The sequence below is a fragment of the Nomascus leucogenys genome, chromosome 7b, assembly GCF_006542625.1.
Source record: "Nomascus leucogenys isolate Asia chromosome 7b, Asia_NLE_v1, whole genome shotgun sequence".
Classification (NCBI taxonomy): domain Eukaryota; kingdom Metazoa; phylum Chordata; class Mammalia; order Primates; family Hylobatidae; genus Nomascus; species Nomascus leucogenys.
The window spans coordinates 66,899,703-66,924,433 of NC_044387.1; the positions used below are offsets into that span (position 1 = coordinate 66,899,703).

General features: G+C 40.4%; 1 protein-coding gene across 2 annotated transcripts in view; it reads right to left on the minus strand.

Moving 5' to 3' along the window:
- Positions 1 to 7,360: 7,360 nt before the first annotated feature.
- SLC10A7 (solute carrier family 10 member 7) overlaps positions 7,361 to 24,731 on the minus strand; it is a 257,106-nt gene continuing 239,735 nt past the window's right edge. Inside the window, exons 11-13 of one of the 2 annotated variants that reach the window (XM_012507958.2) lie at positions 12,065 to 12,210; positions 10,205 to 10,315; positions 7,361 to 9,898 (exon numbers count right to left, since the gene is read on the minus strand). In XM_012507958.2, the coding sequence (XP_012363412.1) occupies positions 10,232 to 10,315; positions 12,065 to 12,210 (230 nt within the window). In that variant the 3' untranslated portion in view covers positions 7,361 to 9,898; positions 10,205 to 10,231. The remainder of the gene's footprint in view (positions 9,899 to 10,204; positions 10,316 to 12,064; positions 12,211 to 24,731) is intronic. The other variant, XM_003257779.2, reaches the window with a different exon arrangement.

Sequence of the window (24,731 nt, forward strand, 5' to 3'; positions counted from 1 at the left end):
AGACAAGTGTTCTATCAGGGTTATAGACATAAACAAAATGAGGCTCCCATTGAAGAAATTAATCATTTAGAGGGGAAGAGACATGCTGACAAAGAAAACCTGGTACAATCTGATAAGTGATATCAATAGCAAGTGAAGAAATTCAGTAGTCATTTGAAAACGAAGGCCTGTGTCTCACGGTGGTGGGAAGGGTTGAGGGAGCCTGGGAATTAGAGCAGAGGTAAAGTGAAGGGAAGCACAGGTGGTGACCACATCAGAGACCCAGCTGGAATCTAGGCTTTCCCACTTATAAGCTGTGGGACTTGGAACCTGGTCTCATGGGCCCTCCACATTCTAAGCTGTAAAATGGGAATAATTACACCAATGTCAAAAATTGCTGTAAGGATTAAATGGGTAAAGCATTTATCAGAGTGCCCGGCACATGGTAGATGATTGATAACTGTCAGAAAACGGCTTCATGAATTGGACAGGGGCAACACTGCAGGAAAAAAGAATAGCTGGGAAAGGTATTTTTAAGACAGTGGTAGTGGGAAGCAGAAGAGCGTAGAGGAAAAAGGGGTTTTGCAGATGGAATCAATAGAATTTGGTGACTAACTGGATATAAAAAGTGGGATGTGAAGTTTGAGGGGGAGGAGAGCCATGTGGTTGCTATGCCTACAGAGGAAGCTGGTGGAGAGGATGGAACATAGGGAAAGAAAGAGGTTATTGAATTTTCACTCAGGGCATGTGGGGTTAGAGGTGCCTGGAGATACCCAAGTGGGAACATCCAGAATGCAATTAAAAATATGAGCTCAGAGCAACAGATTTGGGAGGTCTTGCTGGTTTACAGAAAGTGGCTGACATATGCAAATGACTCAGACATTCCCACTGGGAGAACATAGGGTATGGGAAGAAGGAGCTGAGACCCGATTTTCTGGAAATGGGAACACTAAAAGGGTTAGTAGAAAAGGGGGCCTTGAAGGGTACAGCCAGCCACTCCTGGGTTATGGTGGCAACTGATGGAGTGGAAAGGTGACAATTCATCTTGGACACAGAGCAGAAGGTGCAGCCCTCTGGGAGGGCCGTGACCACCAAGCAACTGCCCTAGGAGCAGCCCCAGAGTTGGAGCTCCTCTCTGACAGGTGTTAGGCAATTGGAGTCAATAAGGGTAGCTCTGTCTGTCAGCCGCATTACCAGATGGTTCTCAGCTGGACTCAGAGCATTTGGAGGAGCTGGGCAAAATCTCTACTTGGTGTTCTTTGGAGTAGGTAGGAAAAGGCAAGCAGCAACAGTGGGCCTGGAGGACCTTTCAATACACACTTGCCTTTGTGTTCTTGGGGAGGCCTGCTGGAAGCCAGGGAGGCCTGTTGCTGCAGCCATCTTAAAATCCAGAATCCAGTGTCTTCATTAACTTATGAAGTAGACACTCACGCCTTGGTCACTTCCTGACTTGATTAGTAATATTTAATGGGCACCATAATAGATCTTTTGCATAGATTAGAAGTCATGCAGAATAGAGCCTGACCTCTGCCAACACACTTCTGACTCCACACACCCAATATGGTTTGCCCATCCATTGTTGAATAACAATCATAGCTGGCACTCACTGAGTTCTTGCCAGGCATGGTAACAAGCTGTTTGCTGGAATTATCTCATTCGACCCTAATAACAATCCTATGATGTTATATAATTCTCACATTGGCTTCATAAGCAGATAAGTGAACTCTTCAAGTGACAGTTTGCTCCTTCTTCAACATGCACAAGACTTCTCAGGCGTGGACATAGATTAGCTGCTAAGAGGGAGGGGGATTGTCAGAATGCACCACACATGAGACAACAATAGCAGTGGGGTCCAGAGTTAGAAGTCTTGGTAAACATTTATTTGTGGAAAAGAAACTGAGTAAGTTCTAGCCATGTTGGCAAAACCAGCCCAGGAGACCACACGGACAGCAGTGCTCTCTGTGAGCACACAGAATCACAGTCCAGACTTCCAGCAATGAGCACAAGTCAACATCGTTGCAAAAATTTCAAGTTTGGAATAGCAGATAACAAGGAAATGACCCATTTCTAGGGTGGCGGGCAGTGTCCATTTCCTCATCACGTTGTCTTTTACTACCAGTGAACTCTGAGACTTGTATATACGTCAGAAACCCAAGGCTCTTTCCTTCCAACTGTCTGGAATTTCTGAGTTGTAGGGCTTTTGACTCACTCCACATGAAGAGAGAACATCCTGTATTAAAACTTTCATTGCGGGCCGGGCGGCTCACACCTGTAATCCCAGCACTTTGGGAGGCCGAGGGGGGCGGATCACAAGGTCAGGAAATCGAGACCATCCTGGCTAACACGGTGAAACCCCGTCTCTACTAAAAATACAAAAAATTAGCCGGGCGCGGTGGCGGGCGCCTGTAGTCCCAGCTACTCGGGAGGCTGAGGCAGGAGAATGACGTGAACCCGGGGGGCGGAGCTTGCAGTGAGCAGAGATCGCGCCACTGCACTCCAGCCTTTGCAGAGCTCAAGAAGTTCAGAATCATTGCGACTTTCCAGAATTTTAGCACATGAGAAAGTAAGATCTTCCAAGAACTATGAGGTTTTTGGGCTGTCATGGAGTCTACTTAGTGGTTAGACATGTGGGCTCTTGGAATCAGGAAAAGTTGAATTTGAATCCCAACTCCACCACTAAAAGAGTTGTGAGGCTTGCATTCCCTACTTACTTTTTGGTCTCAGTTTCCTTACCTGTTCAGTGCAGATAATAATGGTACATATCCTACTAGGGTTGTTCAAAGAATTAAATGAAAAATTCGAGTAAAAAATTTAGTACTGGCCTGTCGTGTAGAGGTATGCTGGGGTTGGCTGTACCAGCTCGTGAGAGCCAATGGTGCACAGCTCTTCCTAACTCTGCCTTCAGCAGCAGCGTGCTGGTAGCTTGAAACCAGCCCAGGCAGGAATGTTTATACTCCAGCAATTGGCAAGTGCTGCAAATCAGAGCAACTAGTATGAATTGTAGCAACTATCATTACAATCCCCCATTCCATCTGAATATGTATTAACTTATATTTGGATGTAATAGTTTGAGAATGAATTCCATGTTCTGTGGGAAGTATTCTCTCCCCAAGATTTCCAGGAGCTTCCATTCTTCCGATCATCTCACGCACAGAATTCTTGCCTATGACTTGGTGTCTTTATAACTGTAATGCTTGCTTCCTGTCCTCTATATATCCTCTTGGTGGACGCTGAACGTTTTACTTCATTTTCTCCCAAATGAACAAAAAGCTCTGACGTAAGGCAGATTTTCACTAAAGTTTTTTTTTTTTTTTTTTTGAGTTGGGAGGAAGGGAGGGGACACACCTGTTTTAGAACCGCAAAAAGTGCAAATAACTTAAACTAATAATGCTGCTGCTGATAGCAACCACTGCCACTGCCACCACCATCACCACTCACACAGGTCACTAAGTATATGCCAGGCCTGCTCCTAAATGCTCTGCGTGTATTGATGTATTCAGTCGCTGTCTTCAGGAGGCCCTTGCCATTACTGCCGTCAGACATTTCTGTGTCTTTCCTCCTCAGTCTTCAGCCATACTGCTAAAAAGTCTGCTGCTAAAGCCTTCTATTTCTCTTTTTTCTTCTCCTCTCCATTCTTGAACATCTCAGCCCTTCTTTCCATGCTATCTACTCTCACCCCAAGTTCCCCTGACCTCACTTTGTAGAACAACTTGATTCTTGTCTTGCCTTCACCCACCTAGGTTGTGCTTAAGGCTTCCTCTTTCTTTCTCATGATGAAAAAGATGTTTTTCTTGACAAACGTCCAATAGCCTAGACATAACTTACGCTGTTTCCTCAAGAAGAAGGAGAGGTTGCACCAGTTTGTGTTACATGCTTATTATAAGCCCTCCAAAACGTGACAAAAGTAAAATGTAAAATTATACACCACCTCTGCATTTCTACTTCCTTGAAGTAACCACTGTGAAATATAGTCTAAAAATGGTTAAAATGCTCCTACTTAATAATTTTGTGGCTTTGGGCAAGCTACTTAGTCTGTGATTCAGTCTTCTCATCTATAAAACAGGGTTAATATTACCTACATCATAAGGTTGGTGAGGGTAAAATGAGATAATGTTCAGTGCCTGGAAAAGTACCAGGGATAAAGGAAGAGCTCAATAAGTGGTAGTTATAATTATCCTTCCAAATGTTTTTTAAGCATGTAGTGTCCCTACACATATGTAACATTTTAGTTAATGAAAATGTCGGATCTGTAAAAATAGGATTCAAAAATGCATATTTTTTCCTGAAATTTGCTTTTTCCTCCCCCTCAACAATGTACTGCTATTCCAAGGTAGTCTACCCTCATTCCTTTAAATGGGTCCAGATGTTCTAAAGAATGCACTGGCCAGGCGCGGTGGCTCACGCTTGTAATCCCAGCACTTTGGGAGGCCGAGGCGGGTGGATCACGAGGTCAGGAGATCGAGACCATGGTGAAACCCCGTCTCTACTAAAAAATTCAAAAAATTAGCCGGGCGTGGTGGCAGGCGCCTGTAGTCCCAGCTACTCGGAGAGGCTGAGGCAGGAGAATGGCGTGAACCCGGGAGGCGGAGCTTGCAGTGAGCCGAGATTGCGCCACTGCACTCCAACCTGGGCGACAGAGCGAGACTCCGTCTCAAAAAAACAAAAAAAAAAAGAATGCACCACTGATTATTTAAATGCTTCCCTGATTGGGGGAATTTGGGTGTTCTTTCTGGTCTTACCAATACTCTGAACACATCCTTGTCAGTGGACTCTTGTGCACTTATTTCTGCAGGGTAGACTCCCAGAAATGCAACAGTTGGGTTGAAGGGCACATATATTTAAGCTTTGGATAGTAGTGTTAAATAGCCCACCACAAATTCCATCTCATTTACACTCCCACTACAGGGCAGAAGTACCCTCTCCCGCACTCTGTCAGTATTTGAATATTATGAAACTTTAAACTTTTTGTCAATCTTTTTCATGGGTGAAAAATAGTATCTCATTTAAATGTACATTTCCCTGATCCATGGTAAGTTTGAATATTCTAAAGTGTCTATTATTCATTTTTGTCTTCTATAAATTAGCCATTTATATCATTTGCTTGTTTTTCTACTGTACTTAAAAGTCAAATACTCCCTTCTCTCTCCCTGATATTTAGGGCACAGCTTGTCCAGGACATACCTGAATCCTCATATTGCCTCATTCCAAGTTCAGAAATGTGAGCTTGCCTAAATGAGAGGGAAGTAGAAATGATGATGCTTGTCAGGTTATATAGCCATCTTGGGGAAGATGGCTTTTTAAAGCTTCCCGTGGCCATTGCAAGTAGATCTTAGGGCACATTTGGAAAGTTAGAGAATGAACAGAGCTAGCTGCATTTCTGTGAATTTTGGGATTGGGGAGAGAAGAGAAAAGAAGGGAGGTGGGCGGGGAGAGCAGGTAACAGGGCAGGTAGATGGAGCCTCTGGGGAGGAAGGGGTGATCAGTGAGAAATTCCAGATGGCAGGTGGCTGGGAGATGGGCAGAAACAGGATGTACAGTAGTCATTTAAGTTTGCACATCCCCAGGCCGGGCGTGGTGGCTCATGCCTGTAATCCTAGCACTTTGGGAGGCCGAGGTGGGCAGACTGCCAGAGCTCAGGAATTCGAGACTGGCCTGGGCAACATGACGAAATCCCATCTCTGCTAAAAATACAAAAAATTAGCCAGGTGTGGTGGCAAGTGCCTGTAATCCCAGCTACTTGGGAGGCTGAGGCAGGAGATTGCTTGAACCTGGGAGGTGGAGGTTGCAGTGAGCTGAGATCATGCCTCTGCACTCCAGCCTGGGCAACAAGAGCGAGACTCCATCTCAAAAAAAAAAAAAAAAAAAGTTTGTACATCCCCAGACATTCAGTGTGTTGAGACTTCTGTAGTGATCAAGTAACTGGAGCTGAATTCCATGTCTGGGTGGATGAAGTGCACAGAAGAGAACAGCCACGGAGTTTGAGATGCTGGAGAGTTCAGAAGTGGGTGGAGATCTGGGAGAGCCCATTTCAGGTCATTTGGATGAGGACCCTATGATCCAGCGTGGCCCTGTGATTTCAGTGCCTTTGTTTGCACTTGTGTTGACAATCACACTGCACCCTGTTAGAGTGACAGCGTTCAATGTTTAATACAGAGTTTCTCATAATCAGGTTTGAAGAGAAGTTCTCCAGAGTCTACAAATTTTTTTTCCCTTTAAATGGGTTTTGCATTTTACTCACATTTGAGAAAAACTGTCCTATAGTGCAACTAAGATTTGTTAAAGAAAATCTTATAAGACCTTTCATATCTTGTCTGTATACAAACCAATGATAATTTTTATCTAGTTTTTAAAGTAAGTACATCAGAATTTCTACAAGGAAATCTTTTATTTTTTACATATATAAAGCTTTCATAAATTCAGATCGATCTAACTTGATTTAGCTTAAATTACTGAGGGTCTATTGTTCTGTCAAGGCATGCAAGATGAAAGTTGCTTGCATATCATACCTGCAGTCTTGCCTTGGAGAGTTAATATTTACACAGCTATGAAGTAATATATTCCTATGAGGAGCATAAGGCAGTGCTTCACAGTTTATTCACAATAGGAATTGTAGTAAAAGAGTCAGTTTTACTTATAAATTAATAATGACCCAATATAGAGAAGAGTGCTTGTAATTGTGAAGGTTCATGTACTACCTATTAAGATCACAATTTGAAAAGTCAATACACATTTTTTGGCTACTACTTTGAGCCAGGCATTGTGCGAGGCACAGTAGAAAAACAGAAATGTTTACCGCACTGGAGGAGACAGCAACATAAACTAATGATTAAACTATGCAGAGGTTTCAGAAGATTTGAGGGACATGTTGTAAGGACATGTCAAAGGAGGCAAGTCTGGCACTGGCTTGGGAAGGCTTCGTGGAGGAGGTGACATTTTTGTCAGGCTTCCAGGGGAAGAGGATTTCTATGCCAAGAAGACAGCAAAGACAAGAACACTAAGGTATGAAATTCTATACAAGGTAGCTTGCTCATCAAAGAAACACTGGGGTTGGGAATAGCATTCTAAGGTTTATCATTCCTACTTCTCAAAACTGAAATTCAGATCATCTACATTTTGTCCCTTCTGCTGCATATGTTTTCCTTTTGGTCCTGAACCCTGAGGCAGAGAAAATATCTCTCATAAAAAGGCAAGGGCTACCTCTAGATTTTAACATCATGGTGTGGTGGAGGTATTCATAGAAATAGCCGGGAGACTATGAAGTTTACATCTATATAATGACAAATGATATAACGGTGCTGAAATGAATCAAGAGAAATCTAAAGACACTTGGAAGGCATCACAAGGCCATCTGAAGTCAGGTTAAAACAAGCCACAGTTTCTCTTGTGATTTCTGAAACATTCTTTGTTTAATCATATAATTATTTTCATCTTCCAGTCATCATAAATAATCCATCTTATTACTTAACCAATCCTTTTGAAAAAATTTGGTATTTAGCACAAACACTGAACATTAGCTAGAGGTGTGTTAATTTTTAACAGAATAGGGAAGAATTTTTTAAAACCCACAAAAATTTTAATACCAAGAAAAAACATGAAAATACCAACATTATTACCCATTAAAAAATCTAATTTTGCAACAACCATTAAAAAAAATCCAGGTGGAAAAATGAGTAAACATAAATATAATCGAATGTATTTCTTTCATAAATACATTTAGACAAAACAAATGCATAAAACAGATAGCTTTACAGTGTATAAAAGTAACAAAATATTTTAAGCTCTGAATAATTAAATCCCAATAAGCATGAATTAAAAATAAATTTTGGTTTTATTTTTTGTTCTTTATGAAAAAATATGCCAAGGAATTTGTGTAAAAAAAAGCAATAGGCATAAACATATCACTAAAGCCACCAAAGTTCACTATGTAAAGATTATTTGAAAACAAAACACATTTTTTAAAGCAAAAGATAAAATGTTATCATAGCATTTTCAGTTGAATTTTATCCCATGATCACACCTACTATAGGTGTTAGACGATAGAGGTAGATAAGTTGGGGGCGGGGATCAGTATTCTAATGTTAGGGAGAAAGATTTTTATGATAGGGCAGATAGATGACAGACAGACACGTCCATTTACTCCAAAATTCAAAGAAACTTATAGGAACAAAACATAAGAGCCTTCCTGTGCTCCATAGGTAAGCACAATTACCTAAGCAAGATTACTGTAGTTTTAGACACAAGTAAAATTCTTTATAACAGTGTAAACTACAGCCTGGTTAGCATAGATTTTTGCAGGATCTGGCATTAGCCTTAAAATTCACACTGAGAATAACTCTCATGAAATTTATTCAATGACATTGACAAAAGATGAGACCTGGTAGTAACAATAATATAAATTTACACAGTAGATAAACTTGGTAGGTTTCTAAGGAATGATTTTTTGTTGTGGGCATAACAACAAAACAACAACAACAGCTGCTGAGGACATAGCACAGCCTCAGTGAGACCCAGGATGCCAATATTGTCTATCAAATCAAGAGAGGACATATAAGAGGATGTGACAGGACGGCATGGAGGAAACACAGAAAAGCGTTCCCGTAGTTCTATACGTGGCTTCATTCTCTACTTGGGTCCAGTTACAGTTCTTGCAGCTATAGCAGAAGCAAATATTGGATACTTATTTGAAAGTTGCTGCCCAATTGGGAACTAATTTTACTTGATATTTTGGTTATTAAATGGTTTTGCATGTTCTTTTCATCTGGAGAGACAGAATGTGTACATGTAACATTTGTTTGCATCCATGACCTTTATATTTTCATTTATTCATGAAAGCAATATGATTTAACTTTTAAAAAAATATTGCCAACATTTGTCAAATCTGCCAAGGAAATTTTCATTAATAAATTATCTCAAATACCTTAAGTGTGCTTAGTTCCAGGATGTAACAGGCTGCTTTTGGCCAACAGGGGCAATCTGGAAAGTGCTCAGCACATCTGTGTAATAGGAAAAAATTTGGTCTGGGTTGTGGAATGTGAATAGAATCTACCATTAATTGATGCTGCTTTCAAACTGATTGTAACATTTTTGTGCCTCATATTTGGCTGTTACGAGTGTGTAAGTGTAAGAAAGAAATTATTGAATAAAGAGGAAGAAGATATTAAGATATATTTTAAAGACCCTGAAAATCAAATCACAGAGTTTAACTCAAAATTTCACATGATTTCACTCATAATTCAAACATTCAGGCCCTTTCTTTGAAGCAGCTTATAATAAATTTAAGACATATAATCACAATCTCTCATAATGGGAGTGAGGAATTTCTGTGTGGAAACTATTTGAAGGAATGTCTTTAAAAATGATGTCAAGGAATGCATATATCTTACGCTTTTCAGCATCTATTCGATCTATGACCCCCGCTGAGTTGATAAGGAAGAGGCATGTCACAGTCGTAGAAAAAAAGAATCACACAGTAAATCAAAGTATGCATGAATAAGACTTTGGAAATTTTCACTGTCATCAGAAGGGCATTTTCCTGATGGTGTGACCTCATTTCAAACATTACAGTAACTATTATAGGGTTGTATTGCACAAAGGTGCTGCAGGGAAAGCATGTTTGCTTTTTGTCACTTACCATGACTGATTCCTGCATTAGGAAAACAAAATTAACCCCCAAATATTTTACCACCCCTGGCAGTAATCAACAAAGCATATTTTGGAAATAATGCTTTTTGTCAAATACATTTTAAGGCACTTAAACAGGTATATCATATTTTTATGTAAAAAAATAAAATATGCATTGAGGCAACATTCACAAGTACAAGTCTTCAGAATTGCTAGTATGTACAATCCTGTACATATATACATCGCTACAGAAAGTCCACCTCCTTTGTTATACTGTCGGCCTCATCAGCTTCACTCCCTACAAGGAAGGAAAACATGTTCAGAGTTGGACAGTATCCATGAGCAAAGTGAAAGCATCAATCAACACCAGATAATTTATGCTACTAGAAGGAAGAAGAGGCCCACCCAGATGGCATCATATAACCAATAATCCAAACCTCTGGATACAAACAGATTTCTCTGCCCACCTCTCTGGCCAGCAGACTTTGTAATCTCCCCCTCCCGCACCTGGCCTGGCTACTCATATGGTTCCCCTGTGCACTAGATGGTAGCCTTGGGTCTCAATCAGTACTGTGTGCAAAGCAGAGGAGGCACTCATGGATACCTGGAGGATGGACTCTTGGTATTTATTTTAATGCCCAAATTTGATGGATAGATATTCCAAGCCTTCTGGATTATTCAAGTTAGCCAGTGGCCCCCTGGTTTGGAGTAGTTTCTACACAAAGGAAAAATGAACAACATTGTACAATTTAGTCTCCCTTTTGGAAATGCTTCTGTTATTCTACAGAACAAATTCTAGAGCTTTTAAATGTTTGGAAGAAAAATTCACTCTGATTAATTTGCTGTTCACTATGGCTGTATAGTATTGATGAGTATTAGGATTTTCAAATAATTTTCTTCATTCTTTGTCAAAATTTATATGTACAAATTCTGACTGACAATTACATACATATTGATAAACATAAGCATAAATAGAAATGGAAAATTTCAAAGGGGATAAATAGTAAAAGAAAGAAAAAGTTACTAAACTGTTCCACAACCAACTCTGAGTAGGAGGCTCAGAGCCTGGAGTGGTACCCAGCATAGAAGAGGAATCTTTTTTATGTTAACATTTTGTTAAATAACTGAATTAGTAAACATTTTGGATGGGCTGAACTTCTCAGGTAGGATCCTGGGGGCCTAGGGCAAACCTTCTAAAAGTGATGTTACATTTCTATCTGGAGTGTCATCACGGTGTTGGGAAAAGATTTTGGGGGTCAAATAGCCCAGTGTTCAGATCCTAACTCCAGCACTGGCTGAACTACCCTATGGTCTCAGGCCAGCTGCTCGACTCCCTGAGCCCATTTCCTAACCCATAAAATGGAGAGAGCAAAGCCTGCAGTGAACATCATTGTAGATAATGATGAACAATGATGATAATAATTATGGCAGCTAGCTTTATCAAACACATCACGTAATCCTCCACAACCCTAGGGTGTAGATATTATCATTAGTCAGCAGAAACTGAGCTACAGAGAAGTACGCCCCAGGTTACAGGAGGAGAAGGCCAGCAGCCTGAGCTCTGAGCCCAGGCAGGCTGGCCCAAGATCCATCCTCTGAACCAGGTAGAGGATAGGATGTGCTCAGCACACACAGTGCTCAATAGGTGGTACTGTGGCCATCCCATTTTCAAGATATTAAGAACATGACACAAGGCACTTGTCATTGGATACCTCTTCTTCCCACACATCTCCTGATAACAGTCACTACTTTGTGAATAGACAAAAATAAGTCCTGGTATGTCCAGGTCACTGGGAAGGAGTCAGTTTTATCAATGCTACCACGTGACATGCATCATCTAAACTTCTTGTGAATCACCTGGTTTACTTATTTTGGTTGATAATTTAGGAAATGAAATCCACAAATATCTAATATGTACAAGATTCTAAGTGTGGTGAAATTAACATTGCATGGACTTCTTTGCTACTTAAAGTTTATTTTTTTATGCCCAAATGCAGTTTTGCTGTACAAATAGGTTATTATATGTCTGGAAAATTAAAAATAAACTAGGCAACCTGGATAATGCCAGGTTCTATCTTATTTGGAAAGGCATGTGAAGTAAGACATAGATGAAAGACTGAGGCAAAGATGGTATGCACCAGAGTGGAGCAGGTATCTATTTGGAGTGTATTTACTGAACCTTTACCCCATGTAATATGCCCTTCAATATGAATGAATTAAAAAGAGCTTATAAAAACTAAATGTTAAGTATAATTGTCTTTTATAACAATTTAAAATCTTTAACCTCAACCCTCCTGTTCAAATTGGAATGGATCAGTGCACCATTATTATTGTATTTAAGTAAGAAAATATGTACTTGAAAACAAAGATATGCAAGCAAAATCAAAAGGGTATGAACAGTTCAGATTCAGGAACAGCACTTTAATCTAACTTGGATCCAAATAAGATCTTTCTGGAGACTCACCTTCTGCCTTGATACCATCCAAGACTTGATTGTTGGCACCAACACACTTCCCAGAAGGATCTGAGCTGGGTGGTAGATGAGCAAGGGTACAGATATTAAAGAGAGATGCTCATGGCCTGCAAACACGATCTTCAGCATCGGAATTCCTGTTGAACAAAGAAGACAGAAAACCTAAACCAAATTCCGTCTGTCATCAAATTAAAGGCATACTCCATCAAAATCAGAACTTTGGAATAGGTTATTACCATATTTTCTCATGTTTATTCACGGAACTGAAATAGGAAAGTCTGAAATGGGTCACCAAAACTTTCCATCTTCCTTTCACGACATAAAGTACTAACTAGGATAAGGTGGAAAGGGTCAGTATTCAAGGGTACCAATAATTCTCATGGCAAATTAGAAGCTTATCTAACAAGGAGAGGAGAGAAGATTGCGTGTGATGGAGTTGCTTTAAGAAGGCTGAAAAATATTGATGAGGGAGATGCTAAAAATGGATCTCTTCTTGCTTAGTAGTGAGATAGCCTGTTGGTCTTTAGGGAGGCTTGCTTGGCACCAGTTCAAAGTCCCAAAGCTTGCTTTTGAGAGTAAAAAAAATATGGTAAGATAATGTATGGTATACACCGCTATAAGTAGGAGAGCATTTTAGTCAACTGAACCTTAAAGGATTTGTATGTTCCCTTTCGGCCAAGGATCTTAAAGTGCTTTACGATCATTAGGTAAGGCTCATACAGACTGGCCTATAGAAGATGAATACAAAAATTAGCCGGGCATGGTGGCGCACGCCTGTAGTCTCAGGTACTCGGGAGTCCGAGGCAGAAGAATCGCTTGAACCCGGGAGGCGGAGGTTGCAGTGAGCAGAGATCGCATCACTGCACTCCAGCCTAGGTGACAGAGCGAGACCCTGTCTCAAAAATCAGGGCTGAATGTTTAAATTCCACAGTGAATGTCTTAATGGAACTCAAATGAATACTACTTCATGAGTCTACTATTCTATTATACCAAGGGCTGGGTGTGTATATTTTATAAGCTGCTGCCTATAGAGTATAATTTTTGAGCTTCTATAACTAACACAATTCAGACACTAGCAGTCTAACTATTATTACTAATTGTTTTAATGCAGCCACAGTCTTCAGAAGTGCTATGTATGTATCAGCTTTTTCAGCTGAATAGCTTTAATAGCCTAGCTTTCTTGTTTCTCTGATAACAGCCTCTGAAAAGGACCTAAGCTCCTAACCATGTACAATGATGGCACATAAATAACTTTTTATTAGAACACAACAAGGAAGGCTTAGCTTTTTCAATTATTTTTACCTTCTAATAAATTTCAAACCTTTATGCAAAAATGTATTTCATGGTTGCTTTCTTTTTCACAGCCTCACATATCATTGCCATAAACTGAAAACACTTAACTCTTCCCAAATATAGTCTCTGAGAGCTTCTAAAGTACATGCTTAGATTTTTTGCAGTTTCTGTCTTTATGCTAATATAAAAAATGAAGGGCCTTTTTTAAAAAAAGCTTTAAAAATCTACTGTTGAAAAGCAGCATCTGATACTACAGTTTTGAAAAGCTGTTACAATGAGAAAATAAAATCTGAACACAACTCCCGTTTCCAAGAAACATTATTCATTCCTTGGCCCCAAGAGATGATGCTAAGACATTGGGGGATGGGAGTGGAGTAAATGTGAGGCTAAAGGGAGCAACTGATAGAAGTATCATGATATTTTGTCCCTAAAAATGACCAGAGCAGGACTTTCTGACCCCAGATTTGAGGACTGAGGCTGCTGGGCTAAACCACCTATGTTGTCCATTCTTAGTTAAGAATCTGGGCTCTGTGTCATTCATTCTTCAGCAAGCTTAAGTGATCTCAGAAGGGAAGCCATAGAGATAGTCCCAGATGCTGCTGCTACAATAAGTAAACAAAAAGTTCTATTGATGAGGAAACTGAAGCACGTAGTGGTCAGGAAAATTTCTCAGTGGTAGGCTCTAAACCGTGACTCAGGCAACCTGAATTTCCAGTTCTCCGTATCAGGTAAGGTCAGTTCCAGATGCCATGGGCACTGCAGCTGCTGTGAAAAGGGAGAGGGCCTGGCATGCAAAACACTTTCAAGTCCAGCCGTCCTTTTGGAACTCATTCTCCTTGAAGACCTCCCAGAAGTTTCTCCAAGGTCAGAATAGAAACAGAAGTTGGGATAAGCAGAGTGAGAGTTAACACTTTCCATGTTCGAGTTTCCATACCATGGTGGCAATCATTTGGAAGTGGTGAGCTCAATATCTCTTCTCTAAGGTATCTTTGCTGTTAGCAGCACTATCTGGACAACAACTGGAAACTTGGGGGTCATGTCAATTGTTGAGAGAGGTTGAGAACCTGCTAAAAGCCACTGCACTTACCACACTGTAATTTCTGTCAGCTGGCCAAGAATTCAGCAACATTTGTTCTTCACATCAAATCAGAGAAAATCAGCTGCATCTCTTATTCCAGAAGACTATGTAACGCACCACTCTTTTGTCCTCGTCACTCACTTGCTTACTAATTCACTTGCTCACTGATTCATGCAATTAGAACTCATGTAACTGATCAAGTACTCTGTAGAAGGGCTAGGAATCCTAGGAAGCATGATTTGACCTAACCCTGCATTTCCATAACTTACTGGGCACATGGGTGACCACTCACACCTCCATCCCCCTCACCTTCATTTAAGAGCACCTCTTCCACAGTCTCAAACCAGTCTCTCTGCCTTCAGAGTTGTACTGTCCAAGCCATTTTCTACTCTGTGACCAGAGTAAACATTCTAAAGTGCAAATTTGATCGTGTCACATCACGCAGAAGTGTATCACACAGGAGAGATCCCTAAGTGTGGCATAAGAGCATAAGAGGACTTCATGACTTGCCCCACGCTTTTGCTCTGTTTCACTCTAAATCTCACTACTTCTCTGCTCTTTGACCTGGGTGCTCCAGCCATGATGGGTCCTCCCACCCATCCTTGGCCATGTGCCATTCTCTGTCTTGCCCCTAGGCTTTGCACCTGAGCTCCTTCTGCCTAGAATGCTCATGACCCATTCATGACCCACCCAACTCCTCTGTATCCTTTAGCTCTCAGTTCTTAGGTTCCCTCCTCTGGGAAGCCATCCTCAGAGTCCCAAGGTGGCCTTTAGATCCTTTCCACTCCATGCTTACCTATGCCAGGGCATTCCAGCCTCACCTTTGCTACCCTTATTATCATTGCCTGCTTCTTGTGCGTTTCCTTTACCAAGCTGTAAGCTTCTTAGGGTCAGCAATGGTTTCTTCTTCATTGTTGAGCATATGGTAGGTGGTCAAAAGGAGTGTGTTGAATGAATGAACTTGTATTTTTCCAGATTCTGTCATAAAGTTATTGTGCAGACTATCACTCCATTTTTACTAAATTTGTTAATTAGAAAAAAAATAGTAATAATTAAAAAACCCAAACAAACTTACTAGAAAGAGTTTTCCTTTTAAAGTAAAATTTAAATATAGGACTCTTTTCATCTTGCTATCACTGCGGTAATATAAATGAAGCAAATTAATTTTAATGCTCCCAGGTACTGATTCTGTGTCACCATGGTTGACAGGATTCAACTAGACTTTATGAGATGGCATTTGACTTTATGGAAGTGAACACTATGCACGCATTTACAATTTTACAGGGACTTTAAGCTGTCATGCTGAAAAATGTTTATAAAACATTAATCAAAAAATGCCTCTTTAATACAATGCATTGTCTGAAAGATGTTAGAAGGCACATATTGTAAATGGATTCTTTTTCTGACTAAAGTAATTTCCACCAAAAGCATTTCCCCATTGCTCTACAAGTACACTGTGTGGATAGATAAAGAGCACTTTCTCAGCACATTACTACCTGATCCAAACACTTGGGAAATCACTAATGTACGGCATGCCATATTTCCATGTCACACATGACACATTTGTCTAAAATTATCCAACAGAGTTTGACACTGCAGCATATTCCATAAGCAGAGCTTTCAACTGACATCTGCCAAGTAGGAACTTCAAGTAAGAGCTTTCTTCTTCTAACAAGCAAGTAAGGATTTTCTTTTATCCTATACCCAGGATGGAAAGGATAAAACAATATGTACAAGAACAAGTTTTTTTTCTATTTTAAATATGTTTATTTTATGTTCTCTGAATTAAAAAATTCCCTTTGTATCAGTGTTCAAGCTTCAATAATAACTACTTTCTATTGGATGGACAGTTTTTTATTTTTCCTTGAGAAACAGACATTTTTCTTCTTAGATTAAATATGGACTTTTATTTAACTTTCACTGAAGGCTGCTCTATTGTTCACAATATAAAATGATCTACTTTACATTATTGTTCACAGTTTACTTACTTGTGTAGGTGTACTATGTTCCTACCATTCATTCATTCATTCATTAACAAAATACTTTTTGGGCCTCTGCTGTATGTGAATTACTGGTCTAGGTGGTAGGGATATCAGAATGACCCAGACAAGGTGCCTACTTTCTTGGGTGCTGCCTTCTCATAGCATTTGTCCTGACCATTTTGGCTTTCCACAATTAGAGGGGTGAGTCCCAGCCCCTCACAACTCCTACTGCAACTGCAACTCCTACAGCCCCTGCAACTCCTACTGTCACTAGCTTACCTACTTTCTACAACCCAAAGTTTGGGGATCATCTTTGACAAATTCTATTTGTCCTTCCACCTCTAGATTAAGTTACCAAATTCTGTAAATTTTTTTCCTCATTTACCAGTCCCTTTTCCCTCAGTTTTCTTTTTTTTTTGAGACGGAGTCTCGCTCTGTCACCCAGGCTGGAGTGCAGTGGCGCAATCTCGGCTCACTGCAAGCTCCGCCTCCCAGGTTCACGCCATTCTCCTGCCTCAGCCTCTCTGAGTAGCTGGGACTACAGGCGCCCGCCACCACGCCCGGCTAATTTTTTGTATTTTTTAGTAGAGACGGGGTTTCACCGTGGTCTCGATCTCCTGACCTCTTGATCCGCCCGCCTCGGCCTCCCAAAGTGCTGGGATTACAAGCGTGAGCCACGGCGCCCGGCCCCTTTTCCCTCAGTTTTCACTGCCATTTTCCTAATTCAGCTCCTCATAAAATTAAGCCAAGATTATACTTACAGCCTTCTGACATAACTCCTTGTCTTCGGACTCTTCCCTCATCAATCCTACAAATCATAGCCAGATTAATCTTCCCCAAATCCACATTCATTAAAGCCAATACCCTGTTCAAGAACTCCAATGACTTTCCAGTGTCCATTCATCAAATCCTCTACTTATTCGACTTCAGTAAAAAACAATCACTACTACCACTATTATGTAAGCACTACTGGATGCTAAGTGCTCTGCCTGCATCATCTCCTTTAAGCCTTACAACAGCTCTAGGAAGTAGGTGGCAATTTTCCCATTAAAAGATGAGGAAACTGAAGTTTAGAGCAGTTAAGTACCTTGCTTAATGGCCTACACTGGTATGCAATGGAGGCAGAATTGGACCCCAGTGTGTTTACTTTTAATCTCCAAGCTGTGTTAACTCCATTAAACCAAACTTTCACTTGCCAATTGCTGTCACCGGCTCAGGGCTGGCATTTTTTAATCTTTGTTAAAGCTGAGTCCTGCATTTTTCTCCATATACCTAAATCCTTTGGGGTCACCAAGGCTCAGTTTTATATTTTCCTCCATGATGAAGGTGGCTTTCCTATCGATTTCTTCATTTTTATGAAGAATGAAGGCACTCGTTCTAGATGCATCACATAATTTAGCCTTTGATGATGTTGCCATTATTTTCTTTTGTGTAGGTTTTGATTTTTCCTGAACATAGGCAAAATACTATATTTTTATTTTAATTTCCTGCAACATTTAAGCACAGGGCTGGTGCTCAATACATAATTGGTTATTTATGAATAGGTGCTAAAGTTGAAAAAGATAGGATTTAGAACAAATACTAGTTGCTTCACTAGACTTTAAAGACAATGCATTTGCATGCTGCTCTGGGAGAGGATTATATTTCACAGGGCAAAAATAGATTTGATATGGCAGGAAGGAAAGAAACTGGATTGACCAAGGAACACAAAATTCAAAATGAGTACTGAAGTATGGAGTAAGCAAGAAAATATATTGAAAAACACACGTTGTGTCTTTTGAAGTCTAATATTACATTTACTTTCCCACTTAGCACGAGATAGTATACTCCAATCACCTGGATCATTTCTTGTCTTTCAAAGATTCATTCGCCTGAATTTACATGACTTGTTTTCCATTTAAATGCTTTCTCTGACTTTTCACTGGGCTTTGGAGAGAGCTGCTGGCAAATCTGGAATCCAGTTGCTTCTCTCTTCAGTTGTCATGGTGATTTCTCACTTTTGTTTAGTTTGTTCTTAGTTAGAAACATCCATAAGTTTACCATCCAAATGTCCTAACACTGTTATTTGAATTCTATTTCTTCCTCCTTAGTGAATCTTTCAGAAAAGCTCATGTTTGCCTTTAAAATTCATTGGTATAGATGGTCCCTACCCACCACACATGCCCATGCACATGGACACACACACACACACATGCACACACGCACACACATACACACAGACTTTCTCTTCAGAGACAAAATAGTCACAGAAAGTCAAAGTCACAGCCACTGATTTATCTCAAATAACTAAAAAAAGGGGCAATTATACATTTTTTAGAGTATGAAATGATGCCTTGATAAGGTAAAACAAAGGCTTTGGAATTTGGTTAGAAAAGGCTTTCAGTTAGGACTATCCTAAAGCAAGCTAATTTCTAGTAATAATAGTTGCGTTTCAAGCAGGGATTTATCATTGATCATATCCAATAATGTGCCTGAGGCTGAACAGTGTAGCAGTTAAGAATCTTGGCGCAGAAGCTGGAGAGCCCTGGGTTTGGATCTCATGTCCACCATTTACCAACTATGTGACCTTGGGCAAGTTATTATTTAACCTGTTTTTACATGAATGAAATGCACCTACTTTGTCAGTTTTTGGATTTTTTAAAAATAAAGAATAAAATAATATAAAATGTCTGGTATATAGCAAGTGTTCATCCATTATGTGCCAGGCACTCTTCTAGGTGCAGTGAATACACCAAAATTCCTGGCCCTCATGGAAGCTTACATTCTTACTCATTTAATAGGGAGACAAGGCAGACTGCACCATGCCAAAGTTAGGCAAAGAGCAATTCCACCCACTACCAAGATCATTACACAGGGCAGTGGAAAAATGCAGCACTGTCGTATGAAAAAAGATGTTAGATAAAATGAATTCAGTGAGCAGTTCAGTCATTTTAATTTTCTCTCCCTTTTAGAAGGTGTCAAAAGAAAGGCCACCTCCTTACAGGGTGGTGGGTATGACTTGACTGTGAGATCAGTCTGGTACTGCCCCTACACTAGCCTACAATGTGGCTTTTCGGATAAGGCAGGTTTAGTCTGCACAGCCCCCAGAATTCCATTCTGTTCATAATCTGGCTATTTTAGGACTTTCCCCAAACCCATTCTGGAACTTTCCAAAGGCTGGCAACTCAACTTTCTGCAGGGTCCCCAGGAAGGGGTAAAAGATCACAGATCATGTGACCTGCTCTCATTGCACCCATCTAAGTGATTGGTCTTTTGCTCAATTTCTCCATGGTATTTTAATATGCAGATTGTGCTGCCTTACCCTTGCCAGTGATTTATGTTTTACTTGCTTCCCTGTTTTTGTGTGTGTCATTCCATTTTTAACTGAAAACTGTCAAATTCTTTGGTAGGACCCGAGCACAAGCATCGGAACCTCTACTGTTGCTTTTTGAGACACATAAGAGAACATTTTTATCCTTTTATACAAAGAATCATATCCAAAATGAGGTGTGGCTAAATGATACATGCAAATTGGAGCTCTTTAATGATTTTCTCAGTGTCCTAGGGTTGGGTTCACCGAATCTACTTAGATTTAGGATTTCCAAATTGCTAAATAGAAAGCCAACAGCAGCACCTCTGGGATGTCTGACAAACCCCCTTTGCTAGAGCTCTGGCAGAAAAACAGGACAATCTTGCGCCAGTTTATCAGACATGTACCAATGGAATTTTAGTTTCCAACCTCTGAAGCCGAAAAGTGTCTTAGGGTGATCTCTGTGGGTGGCATATGAGGGAAAGGAACATGTTGAAATCCACAGAGGACGTGTCAGCCAAACATGCTGCACAAGCTGGACCCAAACCTTCTCTTTGCTACCGACGAGGAAACTGCTTTCCTGTCAAGCCTTCCTATTGCTCTCCTGCACTCCTTCCTGTCTACAATTAAAAAGACTGGAAGCTCAAACTTCTTTTCTGGTGTAGTCAGGAGCTATTTGGCTATGCTAAGTAGATGTTTATGTAAAACTTTCCTAAGAGACTTGGCCTTCCCTCATATTTCAAAACCAGAATTCAAAAATATTTCTCTATCCAAAAAGAGGAATCAGGCCTGGAAAAGGAGGAAAATTAACAAAGACAGGTCATAAACTTGATGTCTAAGGCCATTATTAAAAGAAAGGAATGATCTTTCCAGTAATCTAAGACCTTTAGAAAAAAGAGAGCATTATTCATGTTCTAGTTTTCCAGCAGTCACACCTTACACAGGACTTTGGAAGCCGTTATCTGGAGTTCACAGATATTTTGGGTTTTCATTTATTATTGGTAAGGCAGAATATTGATCGTAGCCAATACTTACACAGCGCTTACTATGTGCCAGGCACTGTTCTGAGAGTGTACAAGCATCAGCTCATCCACTCCTCACATCCATGATGAGTGAAACTACCATTGTTATCCTCGTTTTTCAGAGAAGGAAATTGAGGCAGCAGGTAAATAGAAATTTGCTCAAAGCCACACACAGCATCAGGACATAGCTGGGGTGTGAATACAGACAGACTGGCTCTAGAGTCTGTGCTCCTCTGCATACTATGTGCCTGAAATATCTGAAAAGAATTTGTCAGGGTACTTAGGAACCCTAAAAAAGGGGTGCAAGGGGTGCCTTTTAATAAGATAGAATATGGATGGTAAAATGTAAGGAAAATAAATTACACAAGAAAAGTCTGAAAGCAAGAGAGATACACCTTTCAATAAAGGTGCTTATTACTTGGCAGGCTTTGAATAAAGGTTGGTTGATTACCATTTTTAGGACATTAGGAAAATTAAAAATTGTGTTTTAGTCTTCAACTACCCAGGCTGTAACCCCATCACTTTGCTGAAGGTTTTATGTAAATAAAGATGCAAGAAAAGACCAAAATGAGCAGCTGGTGTTGCTTCTGTTTTGAAACAGGTATGTTCTGATTGGAAAAGATGTTTAATGAATGGCCTGAGACGACTCACCAGATGCTGATAATGAAAGATTTAACTCTACCAATTGAAGGTTTCTGCCTCAGAAGATCAGGTACACCCTCACCTGTCTGACAGCATTGTAGGAGTAATTAGCAAACAGGGAATTCAAGACTGAATTAAAGAACTGAGCCATGAAGTCTTCATTCAAATACTGGCTGTGTCTTCCAGGAGGGGTCACCATGTTTATGGAGACAAACTTAGCAGGAAGTAGTGAGATTACTTTTTCCTTTTCTAGGCTGTGAATGAAGAGTTGTTTAGTCGTCTAAAGAGACAATCTGGCTAATGTTCATACTCACAGGATGTGAAAACATCAAAAATAGAACGATAATTTCATATGACAAAAATAATGCAAGGTCAAAATAATATATTTAACATAGTCACCAACACAGAACTGGCCTCTTCTGACTGGCTCTGGAACTGTTGTCCAATTTTACAGAGGTTTTTAGATGTATTTTTACATAAATGAAGAAAAACACTTGAACCTATCGAGTCTGATGCAAAGCAAAGCTGGATGGTGTGACATGAGCTTTCGTTGACTCTGCCACTGCCCCACAACCTAGATGTAGTTTTCCCTAAAAGGCTGCATTGATAATTTCATCTTTAGACATTGGAACTTTCAGAAGGCTTCCAAATATTAGTTAAAAAGTAAATGTGAGTAGGCTGTGACCCAAATGCACATTAACGATTTTTATTATACATTTTGTTTTGTTTTGTCAACATGACCTTTAATTACCTTCCAGTGGTAATTTTCCTTTTCATGGTACTGTGTTTATGTTGAACAAAAGCCTCAGAAGAGATTTCTTCTGACATAAAACAACAAGGCAGTTTTGATTTGGGGATTAAAAACCAGACTTATTTGTTCTTAGATCCATGTCTCTTAAAAAGGTCGACTCAGGTTTCTGTGGTTTATCTAACCTAGATGATGTCCTGATAATCTACTCTTGGCCTTTATTTATTCTCAATAATTATAAACATTTGGCAGTTAGGACCTCAGTTAGAAGACTTCTAGGCAGAAGAAATTTAAAAAACCCTGGAAGTCACTTCTGAAAATAATTATGTTTTTCTATTCTCCTCTGTTTTCTCTTCTGAATATTTAACATATCTAATTATGGCACAACTAATTCTGGTGTTCAGAATTAGTACACAAATGGTCAGCTTTGGTAACCAATGGGTAGGTATAACCCATCTCGCATTCTTTTTGGAACCCAGTAGAACATAAATGCATACAGAGTAAACGAGTCTAAATGCAGTGGTTCTCAGCTTCAGCCACACATTAGAATCACCTGGGTGGCTTCTAAAAACGATGCTGCCTGGGCCTATCCTGACAGATTGAGTTAACAGGTGTTGGGGAGGGTCCTGACATCACTAGTACGGCACAGCTCCCAGGTGATTCTAATGTGAGCCAGGTTAAAGAACCAGGTCTGGTATTGTGGTGGAGTCAGAGGACTCTGGAGGTAGGCAATTCAGCCATGGTGCACCAGCTCTGCTATGTATGTGAACTGGGGTGAGTTATTTGACCTCTCTGAGGCTTGGTTTTCTATTTTGGACAATGAGAGCAATCATAGCTATTGTGCAGGGCTATTGTAAAGATTACATGCATTAATAAGGCAAATTAAGTGCCTAATGCAGTGCCTAGCACATGGGAGGTACCAAATAACTGCCAGACTCTTCTTCTAATACTTCAAAGTGTCTTCACATCTACTTTCTGATTTAATGTTCACTTCAACCTTGTGGGACAGGAGAAGAATACGGGCTTGCAAGTTTGGGTGTCTATAGATCTGGCTGATTTAGAGTTTCATATCATTTCATTATTAAAATAATTCCATATCCTCTCTGTCCTCTGGAGAATCTCAGTTTCTCAGTCTGTGGAGCTCTTTTCTCTATCTACACATTCCCTTAGTGATCTCATCCAATCTGATAGTCTAAAATAACACCCATAGGCTGCAAACTTCAGCCTGGATCAGGATTCCAGACTCCACTGGATGTCAAAAAGACGTATCAAACTTTACATGTGCAAATCCAAACTCTTGATCTGTTCCCACATGACTTTCAACCACTAACATCTGCTCCTCTGTAGACTTCCCTAAGCCAGTAAATGGATCCTTACACCCCTCAGGCCAAACATCTTGAATTCCTTTCTTTTACCTACATATCCAATTCACCAGCAATTCCTATTAGTTCTGTGTTCAAAATATATCTCAAATCCAAAGCTTCTCAACTCTTCCACCCCTATTACCTTTGACCAAACCACCCTAAACTCTTGTCTGGATAAAAGCCTCTCTCTTGAGTCTTCCTTTCTCACTGCTGCACCTTCCCACCAAACCCCAGTCTACTTTTAACAGAACAACCATAGGGATCCTTTCAAAGTAGAAGTGAGATCTTGTCCCTCGTCAATTCAAAACACCCAGTGGAGTCCCCTCTCATTCTGAGAAAGAGGCAAGTCCCTACAATGGCCAATAAGGCCTAACACAATATTACTGGCCCCTCTCCCATTACCATTTCCGGGTCTCCTATCTCTCACTCATTCTGCTCCCAAGGTGAGCTTCCTCCTCCTTCCTCCAACATGCCAAGCGCACTGTTGCCTCGGGTCTTTGCCTTCACTGTTCCTTCTCATTGGAATCTCCTTCCCCGAAATATCCACAGGCTTGCTCCCTATTTCCTTCAGGTATTTTGACCCAATGTGCCCTTTAAGGCTGAAACCTTCTCATCTCCACCCTGGCATTCCTTATTCTCCTTTCTGGTTTTCTTTTTCTCCATTGCTTACCACCATCTGAGTGCTGTATATTCAAGTGTCTGCTTATTCCCACTAGAAATTTTGGAAGCTAGATGAGGGCAAGAACCTTTTTGGTGTTTTGTTCACTGCTGTCCCCTTGCAGCCTAGAGCAGGGCACACAGTGGGTACTAAATAAACACTTGCTGAATGAATGAATGGATGATGTACATTATGTTTTAAAAGCATCTTTTCATTGGCACTGTATAGAGCAAACTTGTAGCAAAGGCAGCCCTGGGAAGTGTCACAGCTACAATTTCATTAACATCCTCAGCTTCGGTACAGATGACATTCCAAATCAGCTGGCTTCCTGGGGCCCAGGAATCTTTTGAGTTGTGTCCAATTTTATATCTCCTCCTGCCCCCAGGGTAACTTGTCAAAAACCTACTGGGTACTCCATAGCTTGAAAAAGTGGGTAGCTAACTTTAATTTCTGGCTGGAGTTGTTTGGATGGGGCTGTAAATGGGGACATACAAGGGGAAACTGTTACCCTTGCTTTGCAGCTGTAGGCTCATGTATTCTTTACTGTAAAGAAGCATGGAGCGGGCTGTCATTAAAGACACT